The 13,842-nt window shown below is 34.3% G+C and overlaps 1 protein-coding gene across 1 annotated transcript in view; it reads right to left on the bottom strand.

Annotated features, from left to right (window-relative positions):
* Positions 1-6,954: 6,954 nt before the first annotated feature.
* LOC148954992 (ATP-dependent RNA helicase SUV3 homolog, mitochondrial-like) overlaps positions 6,955-13,842 on the bottom strand; it is a 386,954-nt gene continuing 380,066 nt past the window's right edge. The window contains exon 11 of the mRNA XM_089105942.1: positions 6,955-7,139. Coding sequence (XP_088962068.1) covers positions 6,955-7,139 — 185 coding nt within the window. The remainder of the gene's footprint in view (positions 7,140-13,842) is intronic.

Below are 13,842 nucleotides of genomic sequence, written 5' to 3'. Positions count from 1 at the left end.
TAACAATACCCTAATCATTGTTAATAGCAGTCCATCGACTTTGAAGACTGGCCATTGGCTATGCATCTTTCAAAACAGCGAAGAATATTGAATTTTTCGATCCTTTTGGCCTATCGTATAAATTCTACGTTCCATACATCAGCAACTTTATTGAAAGCAGGTTTAGAACCGTTATTCAAAATCTACAAAGATTACAAGATTTAATGACTAAGACATGTGTTTTTCATGCACGTCTCTTTTTCATGTTCAAATGTAGTGGGTATATCTACACGCAGTGTCTTGACCTCTACATGGACCCAACTCAATTGAATGACTTTCTAGTGGAGAATATACTTACAAGTGTATTTAATATTGATTTAAGTGTCCTAAGAATAAAATGTACATAAGATGTATGTGAAATTGTGTATAAAAAAAAAAATTATATACATTATAAAACAACTTTTCTACTCTTCAGATTTCATTCACTACTAGGTATTTGTCGACAAAAACTAGTGCAGGTAGATTATCCGAATTCACAGTGTACTGATCCTTATGTAGTGCAATATCGGGGTCACATTTTCTACAGTAGAGTGTGACTTCACTCTTGTCATATATCTTTGTATAGTCAATTATACTAGTCGAATTCATTCTATAAAATTCACGTGTTTCAATTTGCCTATTTGAAGCAATTTCACAAACAGTGTCCTCAAGTTTCTAATCACAGTCCGTCACAGCCAAATAAAAATCAGTTGGATTATAATCAAAACACTCAGTGTCTTCACAACACTGACTTTGAAACCATATTCCCTTGTTTTTCCAACAGTTGAATCGATGACCAGGTTCCTCCTACCAGAAAAATCTAAAACCACGACGATACCAATCTCGTAGAAATAAACTAAAATCATGGTTAGGACTCTTTCCAATCAAAACGGGATATGTACTGTCCCACTGCTTACATTTATCATAATAACAATAGGAACACAGCTGGCCTCTAGGAAGAGAGTCGCACACCTCTTCAAGAGAGGAATTACAACCTTTAATTTGTACCGCATATCCTCTATGCAATTTACACGGGTTGCAGAATCTACACTTTTCATCATATTCCTCAATCATTGTGCAATTCTCACATGATGACCAGCTACCCTGTGTATACATACATAACGGACATGTATGGAACATTTTGTCATGTGTTAACGCTCTCACTGCCACAATGAAACTGAGCTAGCAAAAAAAAAAAATTGTCTGAGAGAGAGAGAGAGAGAGGAGTAAATCATACTTGATCACAATCTATCTTATGAAAAAAAAAGACATAAATTTATAAAAACTAATGTTTAAAAGCATATTCACAGTATCATTTTGCTGCGTCGTGATCAATCTATCAATAAATTGTGTCAATGCATTTGGACCACGATGTCTAAGCTTCATACAATAGTCTAATGATGGAGACTAAGTTTTCATTATATCTACAAGCATTCCTCGAGAAAATATCTTCCTTTGAATAGACAACTCTAGAAAATCATCGTCTAGAATCAAACGCTTTTCCATAAGAACTAGATTCCTCATGATTCGATCTTTCTCGAATCTATCCATTTTTTAGAGTCCTAACTCTCTCACAACCAACTTCAGACTAAACAGAATTTTTTTTTTCTTATCTAAAAAATATACGCTAGTCTACTATAGAAAAAGAAAAAAATATCATTGATTTAGAAACAGTTTTATTGAACATAATTACAATAATAATAATATTCACTGATGCATTTTGTTCTCATCAATATATTTCGATAGGACATCTAATGCTGACCGAAGTTTATTTATATGGAGAATATTTACTTTTCCAGCAAAACACAGCTGCTCCTCCTGCTTAAATTTGCTTAATGATATCAAATATCTCGCATATATAGTGTCCCATTCAATACATAGTCTAAAGCCAGCAGTTATTTCCACAGCCACATTGTGTACTCGTATATCATTGCTTCTGCTACTGTCTGTTCCATCATTAATCTCCAATAATGTAAATGCACCACTAATTTTTTTTTCTCCACTAATATCTTTGCAAATAAAAACTATTCTCTTTGAATTCAAGTCTCTTACTAATATGAATTGTAAAGAAAATTATTCCTTTTATTCAAATTCTAATCACTAAACAAGTTATGCTCAGTCCTCTTGGCAAAGAGTGTAATGACCGAGTGTAATGACCTGTTTACCTAACAGAAAAACCGGAAGGAACATAAAGGCCCCGAATTCATTAGAAGGTATATACTCAGAAGGTATGGTGAATCTCTAGCATTTTTAGGAGGGGGGGGGGGGCAAGAGGGGGTAAAAAACTGGATAGTCAAGGGACATGGAATATAAAAAATTCTCCTCGTTATTGGGGGGCCACTACCCCCCCCCCCAAAAAAAAAACAATGCCCCTGGTGGCTACTGGAGGAATTATGGGTTCAACTCTCATCGAAAGCGGTTTTTTACAACATTTCCCCATTAGCTTCCATGAGACAAAGGACCCAGCAGTTTTGCATCAAATTTGTTCAGTAAAAAAATGCCCAGATGTCAGCTAAGAAGCGTTCGGCTATTTTTCAAGTCTTTAAATCTATAGTTTTAAAGCTAATCTAACCTAAAAAGGGCTCATCCCAGTTTTCCCCCTCAATTACTCGGACTATCTGTCTTGACTTTTTCTACAATTAGCCATGTCTTGATGCCTACTCCAAAATACTTGCTTTTCAATTCAATTCTTCGATTCTTCTAAGTAAAAATTTGCTTATTACGTGTTTACTTTCTAAATCATATTACGAATATTGTTTCACAGACTTACTTAGATTAAATATTAATCTAAATAAACATAAATTTCATTATAAATCCCTTCTTAAGCGCATGTAGATCTAAATCACAAGGGTCTAAAAATGTCAATGTCACAAAATAAATTGTCCAGGTGGCAACCCTGGGAACCAATTTATGATTTTTGAGAGGATATTACCCAGAATTATGTTAAATTTTAATCTTATTCTGAGATTTTATAGTTTTATATACTTTCAAAACCCTTTGTAAACAAAAAGTCAATTTCGTATGTTTAGAGACAATAAATCAAGAGCTAAGAAATTTCAGTCTTTAGTCATAAATCTTGAGCCCCCCTCCTGTCTCCTAAAGCGAAAGACAAATGATCCCCCTGCGTCAACACAAATGCAACCATAACTATAAAGAAATATAACCTCCTACTTCTAATGAAGTGTATAAGATTGCTGAAGAGGGGATCTAACCCTGGTGATGCCTGTCTAGGGGTCAAAAAGAGTCTGGTTGTCCCCAACCTGCTGCGTGCTGACAGTGTCCAATCATGGGTGAAAATTTTTATGTATATAGTAATGTACATATTGTCTACTGATTCTACAGACGATAAGGAAAGGGACCATTGTTTAAATTCTTCAAAAATCAGCAATTTATCGACCGAAAATTTATGTCTTATTTTTACTTGAATAAAATATCTTTATGGTTGCTGCCTGTAAGCAGGGATTTTGCCCATTTTGTATGGATCTAACTAATTCTTAGGAAGAATATGAGGGGAGGGGGGTTCAACGCCGAAGAGAGTAATTTTATAGGCGCTATATAGTCAAATGACACTTTCTCTTTAACCCTAGTAATTCATAAGCAGGATATACACACCTCTAAACTCCACTCCTGGCTGCTCCACTGTGTGCAGCCTAAGTTCGGTTTAGCGCATAAGACATTTTTGCGAACTGAAGTTGCTCAATGAAATGCCCACACCGCATGCAGGTTTAAAAAATTAAACGTCCTTAACGGCAAGATTGTACGACTAACGGTAGGAATATTATAGTTTTGCAGTGAGCAAACGTAGTTCGCAGAACCTCGTCGACTACCGCAATTATTTGGATAGAACTCACCGTAGCGGACTCACAGCACCCAAGGTAACGGAGCACGGTAACTCATGGTCGTCAGAGTTATCATGACTGGGGGGGGGGGCTTAAATCACCAGGATAATGGAGTAGAGTGTATTAATTGCACACTTTTTTTCTACATTTTAGAAATATGTGACAGAAAACTACTACATTTCTTACAAGATTTTACAAGTCTTTCACCAAGGCTCAATCTCACTAGTTTCCAATCTCCTCCCCCACAATAATTTTTTACAATCATACGTTCTATTATTTGGCTCTACCTAGTTATGTTCACAGTTGAGTAAAGAGGCGCTAATCCCTTCCACTATATTTTGAAAATTCCTTTTTTGGTATTTTCACTGAAAAAAAGAAATTGCCCTAGTCCCTAGAATTTGAGAAACACTGCTTATTGTATCTTCACATTAAAAAAAAAAGATTCCTTGTCCCCCACTACATTTTTTCGTGGATTGACGTCCCTGATGGACCAACCTTTTACATGCTTAATTAAAATACAGTGCGAAACAAATTTCTTGTAACGCCACTTTTCTTTATAGTTAAAATTCAGCTAATATTCCATCAAAATGTATAATTTTAAAACTTGGAAACTAAGAAAGAAACAAAGCCTATGTTGATTAAAAGTATAATCAAATATGGCCTCTGTGGCACACAACTATTGGTTTGATCTGTTTAAAGCCTAAATCAATTAATCTAACTTTAGATTTTTGCAGATGCCGACGTGTCTCCCTTGTTTTTTTCTATTTAGCAAAGACACTACTCGATTAATTTTTTTAAACATTATACAATACATAAGAAACAATACAACAGATCAAATAAGCATAAAATTAAGTCGGCAGTCGTGCTTCTGCGTCCAACCGGTCGTGGAGGCTCACAGGCGGATTCTCGGTGCCCGACGTGCATGGTGCGTGTCTATTTTTGTACACTTACCTTGCCGATCAAATTTCAAACACAACTAGCGGTATCGTAATTTTTGCCGAATCGACGTTAAATTAACAAAAGGTTGATTTAAAATGTACCTCTTATCCTAGTCGAATTTTATGTTTGACAAAAAAATGAACCTGGCAACTCCTAAACAGGGTTCGAACCAATTATTATTTTTAGGTTTACTTAATAAATTATAATATTCTCCAAATTATTGGGGAGGGAATTGTCCCCTCCTGTCCCTCCTGGGTGACGCCTATCCTAATCATATAGAACAGATAATTGTGACAAGTTGGGAAAGGGCTCATTCAACCGCAGATTCTGCGATTTATAACCCTTTTTAAGGAAATAAATGAATCGGAGTTTCTCTGCTGGAGAGCATTTTTCGCTTAGAATTTGTGTAATTAACAGGAGTAATAGGAATATTGACTTCGAAATATTCCATAAATAGAAGACCCTGCAGGGCTGCCGACAATTTTTGTAAAAACCCTAATGTCAACTAAATATTTCTGTTTAGTTTTCCGAGACTTTATGAAGAATCTTCGTAACTTTCATAGTTCAAATTTGATAGATATGTGTTTAGTCATCTAATCGGGAACACGTAGGTGTTTGTTTAAATCTTATTTCGACTACTATTTGTTTAAAAATTCAAATATAAGTACGAGAAAAAATGGAAAAAGAAGTCCATAGAAAATGTCATTTTTAAAGAAAAATTGTCCAGGTGGCAGCCCTGGGACTCAATCGAAGATTTTTTAGAAGACATTATTTTCTATATTTTAGTGTCAAAGATATTGATTTACCCGTAACTTTCTTCGGTTGTAAGAATAATACGAAAAAATATGCGAGAAAAGCTTCTGTTTTGGCATTTGTTGGTATCTGATGTAAGGTAACGACAGTTTAAAATGGATTTACTCTATACTTCAAAAATAAGGTTTCATACAAAAAAAAAAAAAAAAAAAAAAAAAAAAAAAAAAAAAATCAGTCATCGATTAATAAATAGATTTTTAGCAGTAAATTTGACTAACTATATTTGACTAGCTAATTTGACAAGGGCACTAAAATGCACCAGAACATTTTCCAAAATCAAAACAAACAAATCGTAGATAATTTCCAATCAGGTGATATGGTACATTAATATCATACCAACACTAGCAATGAATCATTTCTTTTTTTTACGGACTTGACCAATTTGGCTTCTGAATGACTTAGTTATTTTTTATAAGTTTTAGGTTACTATGGAGGAAAAATAAATCTCATAATTTGACACGGTAAAATAAAAACTCCATATTGCCTAACAATAATTTGTCCGGTTGATATTGTAACCTCTTTGTTCATTATGTCTCTTATATTGGCTGATGCAACCGTTTACGTAAATTCCCAGAAATAGTCAATAGCATTAGTATCAGTATATGGTCTGTATTTAATAACGTGAGAACACACATACAGTGAAGATAAGGTAGGAGAAAAACATACAACTAAGACGAAGGCGAAAGATAGACTGACTTTAGAAGTGTACCAAGAGTACAACTTTCCTGGAACGGAAGTTCCAGCGATTGGATGTTCGACCATGTCTGGGAACGAAGCCTTTCTCACGACTAGCTTTAGTACCAAAAGACCCCCCCCCTGGACCGAGCTCTCGTTGATATATATATATATATATATATATATATATATATATATATATATATATATATATATATATATATATATATATATATATATATATATATATATATATATATATATATATATATATATATATATATATATATATATATATATATATATATATATATATATATATATATATATATATATATATATATATATATATATATAACAAACTCTGTTAACATGAAACCCGGAAAAGGCTTCTCGAATTTATTCCAAGTATTTTATAATTTCTATCAGGTTAAGGAGGAGGGGGTGCCCACTTTTCACCACCTAGTGTGTATATTAGAACGCCACATGTGACACACAGTTCCATTACGCTTGGTAAAGTTTCCGCCATGCTTGGCCCTTTTTCTACCACTCTGGCACATGCCACCTGGTACACGTGATGTCTTAAAGTGGGTGCCTCCTCGATTAAGGAGACGAGTTGGGGCAGGTATTTTTGTGAAGATGAAATTGACTGAAAATGTACTTATTCATTTTATTTTTCAACAGCTAGAATAGGATAACAAACAGATAATGCCGATTCGGCACCAAGGAGAACAAGCTTATCCTTACCTTCCACAGACATTCTTCCTTTTTTGTGTCTCAGATCCGTGTCATATTGAACTCGTGTTCCTGACGAACGACTCGACGGTATCGGCATGGGGTTTGTTGCCGGCGTTACTGTAAACAAAAAAAAACTTTCAATTTTCCAAGGATCATTTTAGTTTACTTATCTGTATAATTGTTTTCCCAAAGCTACCGACTATGGACCCCTAGCTACGCGGCGACCAAAAAACGGCTACTGACTGTCTGTTTTTAGAGTTAAGTCCACTGGGTGATTGGGATCATGTCAATCAATAAGCTACAAAAGATTCTCAAGAATGTCATTATTGAGCGGCAATCCAAATTTGCAGTTGAATTTCATCTGAAAATGACAACAGTTTGAAGAATGAAGAAACACGGCAACTTTCGGAAAAACAGTTTGATAGAATGGTTTAGACAGGCATGTACACAGGAGAGGGGGCTCCCTTTCCTGTGTACATGTCTGTCCAAACCAATCTATATAAAACTTTTTGAAATTGGTGGAATTAGAGGTTTTTTTTCCCATTAACTCTGACTCCAAGCTTTAATTCATAACATTTGACTACCTTAAAAGGCGTTTGGTCACTGACTCTAGCTCCGTCTCCATAATCCAGTTGTAGAATGACACATTTGGTATGGATTTCAAGGCATTCTAATGTCATTTGCAAATGGTGCAGCAAGGTTTCTAATCACAAAGAATTGGGGAGTACATATTTCCTATTAAATCCATGGCTATTATTAGTTCTTAGTTCTATGACTCTACCTTAGTTCTGCCCAAGGAATGACGTATGGACGGATGATAGATAGACTTATCAATCAACAAATGAAATGACATCATTTTTATACAAGCCTAAAAAGGGCTTATGCCAGATTTGCCATCTCACTCACTCGGACTATCTGTCTTGGCCTTTTCTACAATTAGCGTATGGCTTTATGTCCGCAACTACTTCATTTTAATCATGATTAAAATTACTCCAAAATATTCTCGCGACAGTTAAGTGAAAAAAAAAAAAATGATAATATTATAGGCAGCCTAGGCGACATTTAGGAGACTGAAGAGAAACCAAATAGATTTAGGCTATGAAAATCTATATACGGTACCATTTGTTACAGCTCTTTTCATAGCAGTTGAATCCTTTTATGAGAAGAGGAAGAATTGGAGATTAAGAAAGAAACTGAGTAAATTTATGCCATGAAAATCTGTACCATTATAATTTTGTCTTTTCGTTGTAGTTGAACCCTTATATAAAAAGGGAAGAATTGGACATTAAGGGAGAAACTAAGTAGAATTATGCCATGAGAATCTATACCATTATAGATTTTTATCTCCACGGCAATAGTCAAACAGTTTGTGGTAACAAACTGTAAGTAAGGAGCGACCTGGCTCAATAGTAACCGAAACTCTAAAAACGGAATTTTGATATCAAAAGATACATAAAAAGAATCGGATTTTTATGGTGATTGTAAATATACAATTTTTTACCAAGTTTAATATTACCCATCAAAAGTTACAAGTCTGAGGAAATATTTTAGATTTTCAAAAAACAAAAAATTTGAGAAAATTTGTCTTATTTCGAAAAAAGGGGGAAACAACCCCTAAAAGTAATAGAATCTTAATGAAAATCACACCATCAGATTTTGTGTATCAGAGAACTCTACGGTAGAGGTTTCAAGCTCCTATCTACAAAAATGTGGACTATGTATTTTTGGCCAAAAGAAAGATCACGGATGCGTGTTTATTTGGTTTTTTTTTGTGTTTTTTTTTTCCAAGGGGTGATCGTATCGACCCAGTAATCCTAGAATATCGCGAGAGGGCTCATTTGAACGGAAATTAAAAGTTCTAGTGTTCTTTTAAGTGACCAAAAACTTGGAGGGCAACTAGGCCTCTTCCCACAGTTTTTTTTTTCCATAGTTACAGGATCAGAATTTTGATATAGCCATTTTCTTCAGCTTAGTCGAAAAATCTAATTGCTATGTCTTTGAGGATGACTTAATACCCCAAGGTGCCTGGGCGAAGGGCTGCAAGTTATAAGCTTTGCCCATCGTTACATATAGTATTGGTTATTGGGAAGTATTAAGAAGTTTTCAGGGGGGATTTTTTATGGAGGGGTAAAGGTCGGGGGAGTAGGTTACGTGAGAGGATCTTTCCATTGAGGAAGTTTTCATGGGAGAAGAGAATTTTCCATGAAGGGGGCGCCGGAATTCACAGCATTATTTAAAAAAACGATAATAAATTAAATAAAAAAATTGAGTTTAATTTTTCTCCTTACTTTCAGTTGAAAAAAATTGTTTTTTTATTATTAAATCTCCATTTAGGAGACTAAGAGAGAAACTAAGTAAATTTATGCCATGAAAATCTATACCATTATAATTTCTGTCTCCATTGCTTTCGTCTCTATCAGGAGACTAACAGAGAAACTAAGTAGATCTATACCATGAAAATCTATGCTTTTTTACAGCTCTTTTCGTAACAGTTGAACCCTTTTATGGGAAGAGGAAGAATTGCTAGCCCGCTAATAACGCAGGCGTTCTTGCCAAATTTTGGCAGAATATCAGGGTAACAACGAAATTAACGACAAGTAAATTTTTAATTATAATATAGCATAGAATAAAATATTGGTTTAATATTTTGTATATGGCTTTAATTGGCTTTTAAATACAAATTATTATTATATTATTTTGACTTTTCCAGCTCAAAAGAATTTAAAATAAGTTTAAAATTTTTATTTTTCACTAAATTCTTAAAATGAAACCAAATACATTATTCAAGTAAAAGATCAAAAGTAGAATCCACCGTATTCAGTAATGCACTTCTCCAGAGGATAAGTGTAGTCAAGCAAATCTATGCATGTAGGCTACTGCGACAGAGAAGGTTAGTGCCTGGTGCAGATACCAATTTGTTTAATAAAATTCATAAAATAAGCTAATAATGTAAAAAACCAAGCAAGAATGAGCTAAATTAAAAAAAAGAATGGAAAATTGCTTCAATTTGAACTAATGAATTGCGCCATTTGATGCAGTATAACCCAAGAAAATCTGAAATATTTGCAATGCTTTAGCAGTAGCATCAATGGGGAGGGGCCTGGGTTTTTAGTATTTTCATTCAAAAATAAATCAAAATACAACAAAATTGCACACAGTGTTGGTTCTGGCCTCTCTTGTGCCCTGGGCAAAATTTTGATCAGCATCCCCACCCCCCTGTCTCCCAAAAATTTTCAGACCAAACTAAAAAAAAATCATTTATTAACAAAATTATTTTCAATGTATTAATGAATTAGTATAAACCAAGCAAGAATGAGCTAAATTAAAAAAAAAAGAATGGAAAATTGCTTCAATTTGAACTAATGAATTGCGCCATTTGATGCAGTATAACCCAAGAAAATCTGAAATATTTGCAATGCTTTAGCAGTAGCATCAATGGGGAGGGGCCTGGTTTTTTAGTATTTTCATTCAAAAATAAATCAAAATACAACAAAATTGCACACATTGTTGGTTCTGGCCTCTCTTGTGCCCTGGGAAAAATTTTGATCAGCATCCCCACCCCCCTGTCTCCCAAAAATTTTCAGACCAAACTAAAAAAAAATCATTTATTAACAAAATTATTTTCAATGTATTAATGAATTAGTATTTCATTATTTGATTATTATTTTAACTTAATTGTTATTATTTATTTTTTATTAATTTTATTTCATTGATCAACTTTTAATTTATTATTTACTTTCATTGATTAACTGCGTCCTCAAATTTACTTTAATAAAAATGTAATTAAAAGAACAACTATAAAATGATTTTAACCATTAGATTATTTATTTGAAATTTTGCGCCCCTAAAAATTTCTGCATCCGGGGCGAGTGCCCCCTCTGTCCTTCTCCTAAAACTGACTCCGATTGCGACACCCCTTAGGTTTTGAAAGAATTTAATAAAAATTCTGAATTTGCTATAGACTAAGTGGCAAAAATCTGGGTTACGAAAAACAAAATTTGTTAACAAACTGAAATAAAGACTTTAAACGGGCGAACCGACGATTTCACCCAATTAGTCACGGACCCATTTTTTTAGTTTAAACTTCGACAACAAGCCTCTTCCAGCAACAAGTTTCTTTGAAAATTTGAAGTGAAGTGCTTAGAAAATGGTTCATGTATAAACGTTTCTAATGTTAATTCATAGAGGGAATTATGTATAATATGAACCAGGAAAATAAATCTTTCACAAAACTTTTCAGTGCTCAATTATAGATCTGATATACAATTTATTACATACTTAAAACCAATCTGGTAGCTATTCCAGGCCTGTTGAAAATCCATTGCAAACTTATCCGATTTTCACGATATTTGATAATTTTGCAATAACTTTTCGCTCTCTTGGCTTTCTTTTTCTGGTAGAAAACAGAACTGCCATTCCAGGGAGGATTGGCGTGACTTTAGGCTTTCAAGAAAATTGACATGTTCATGGGAAAAGACAGTAAATACAAAGTTTTATTTATTTCATTTATTTATTTATAACCCGCAAATACAAAAAAGTATTAAGGTAAAGCAACGATAAGAAAGAAGGGAGGGGAGAGGATTATAGGGTGGTATACAAATTACGGTTTGTTAGTAAGGGTATTGATTAATTATGTTAATTTTTTGGCTTTGTTCGTTTTGTATAATTAATTACAAACTATCCGGAAAAGAAGTAAATCGGTACTGGTGCATTATATGCAAAGTTTATAAAATTATCCAGTAAGTTTACCGCAAATGATTTCTGGCTCTTCATTCTCGGTGTGAACAAAAAGCTCCTCCCACTTATTTCTGCACTTATTGTCCACTTATTGGTTGAGCCGGCCAAGTGGTTTTGTCAGTACTTGTTCCGTAGGTGAATATTCTTTGTCTACCCGTGAAAAGATCTAATGCCGCTTATGTTTATATCTGCAAAAACGTTCTCTGGAGCACTCGCACCTCGGTCCGGGTTTTTATAATGGGTGAGATAGGGAAAGATCATGCTGGATAATTATATAAACTGTGATTATATGCTACACAGCGCTAAAGAGTGTACAAGCAAACCGAACATCGATACCCGTCAAACGGGTATTTGCTATCTAAATTGATTGCAAAGCGAGGTTTCTTATCCAGTTTACAATATCTAAACGATTGTTTTTTGGGGTTTAGGGGGGGGGGTCCCTAGGTTAGGTTAGGTTACGTATTTAATATATGCTATGCTATACCCCCATCCCCCTAATGTGCAAATATATAGCCCAAATTTGTTTCTAAACTATTATATATTCATCCTATTTTATTTTATTCATTAGCATTGACCAAACTTGACTTCTTTCGTTTGTAGCATGTAATGCACAAATACCAAGTTTTCAAAGAAAAGTAAAGAGCCACATTATTCTTCAGATTAGCAGAAATAAAGCCCTATAATAATTCAAACTCAAAACGACCAGAAAATACTAATAAAGGGTAAATAAAACCCAAAACGAACAGAAATTAAAACAAATTATCATAGAAAACATAGAGATAACAGGTCCTAATATAGATGAATAAATAAATCTTAAAACGAGTAAAAATTAAATTGAACGTTCAAGTCAAACTTAAAACGGACCCAAATTACAACAAACATGAGTTTGGATACTGCCCTTTTCCAACTTCACTAACCGTAAAAGTCTAAAGCTTGTTGCGTCACAGGTCCTCCAAATTTTATACTACCACTCCTTCCATAAAACCTTATTTGTCAACACTGGGCGACTTGCAAAATTTACAATCCTTGCTATGGGGGCTGTGGGGAGTTTTGCCAACCCAGGAAGCAGAGTTAATTTATTTATGGAGTATTTTCAACAAAATGGCTATCTCAAAATTTTTATCGGATGCATTTGAGGAAAAAGGCCGTGGTGGTGCTGGTTGCCCTCCAATCACTTTTGATCTAAAAAAAGGCACTAAAACTCCCGATTTCCAAACGGATGGGCCCCTTCCACAGTTTATACGACAACCCCTTTCATATGAAGTTACTCTTTACTATAGGCAACGCTATAGCTTTGCCTCTGATAGTGTGAAAGTAGTATATCCACAATTGAAGAAACTTAACCTAATGTTGGCAACCTAACCAGGGACGCCAACTGGGGGGAGGTGACAAGTGGTTGTCAGATTTTGAGAAATACCTTCCTTTGGTATTTTTAATGGAAAAAAATCTCCCCATGGATCCTGAAAATACCTTTATCTGCATCTTCATGAAGAAATTGACGAAAAATCCTTGCCCTATCCTCTAAGATTTCCGAAAATACGTTTTACATATATGATTTTTGTGAAAAGGCACTCCTGAACTTTACGTAATTATTGTGGAAAATCTTTAACTGGTCCAAACCTCTCATAACCTTTGAAAGGCATCAATTGAAAGCCCTCCACATATTTTTATAACGTCTTTTTTTTTGCCAGAAAGTGAGTTGTAATTCATCAGCATTACAACTTAAACACATGTATCTCTGATGCAATCAACACCAAAGTCTCAATAATAGAGCCTGGCGTTCACTGTTAATTTCATTCGCACTTTTGTTTGTAAATTAATGAAAGTTGCCTTGACTCGTGTTGGTTTTTGTTTCAAAGAAAACCAGAAACATTGAATTCCAAGTGTTTATGTTAAAAGAATAATCATTTTGATCCATCTGGCTAGTGGCCATGTGCTGTAATTTTGCCAGAGTTCCAGGAGTGTTATTATTGACGGTAAGTAGGCAACATGCCTGTTTTTTTAAACTTTTTTTTTATTTGCCACTTCGATAAATAAAAGTACAAATAGGGATAAAATCCTTTTAATAGACAGTGATTATGAT

This window comes from Artemia sp. Qi Xiang Cuo, chromosome 2 (genome assembly GCF_049724085.1).
Source record: "Artemia sp. Qi Xiang Cuo chromosome 2, ASM4972408v1, whole genome shotgun sequence".
Taxonomy (NCBI): domain Eukaryota; kingdom Metazoa; phylum Arthropoda; class Branchiopoda; order Anostraca; family Artemiidae; genus Artemia; species Artemia sp. Qi Xiang Cuo.
The sequence above is the reverse complement of the archived record's forward strand: the minus strand, read 5'-3'. Positions and strand labels throughout refer to the sequence as shown.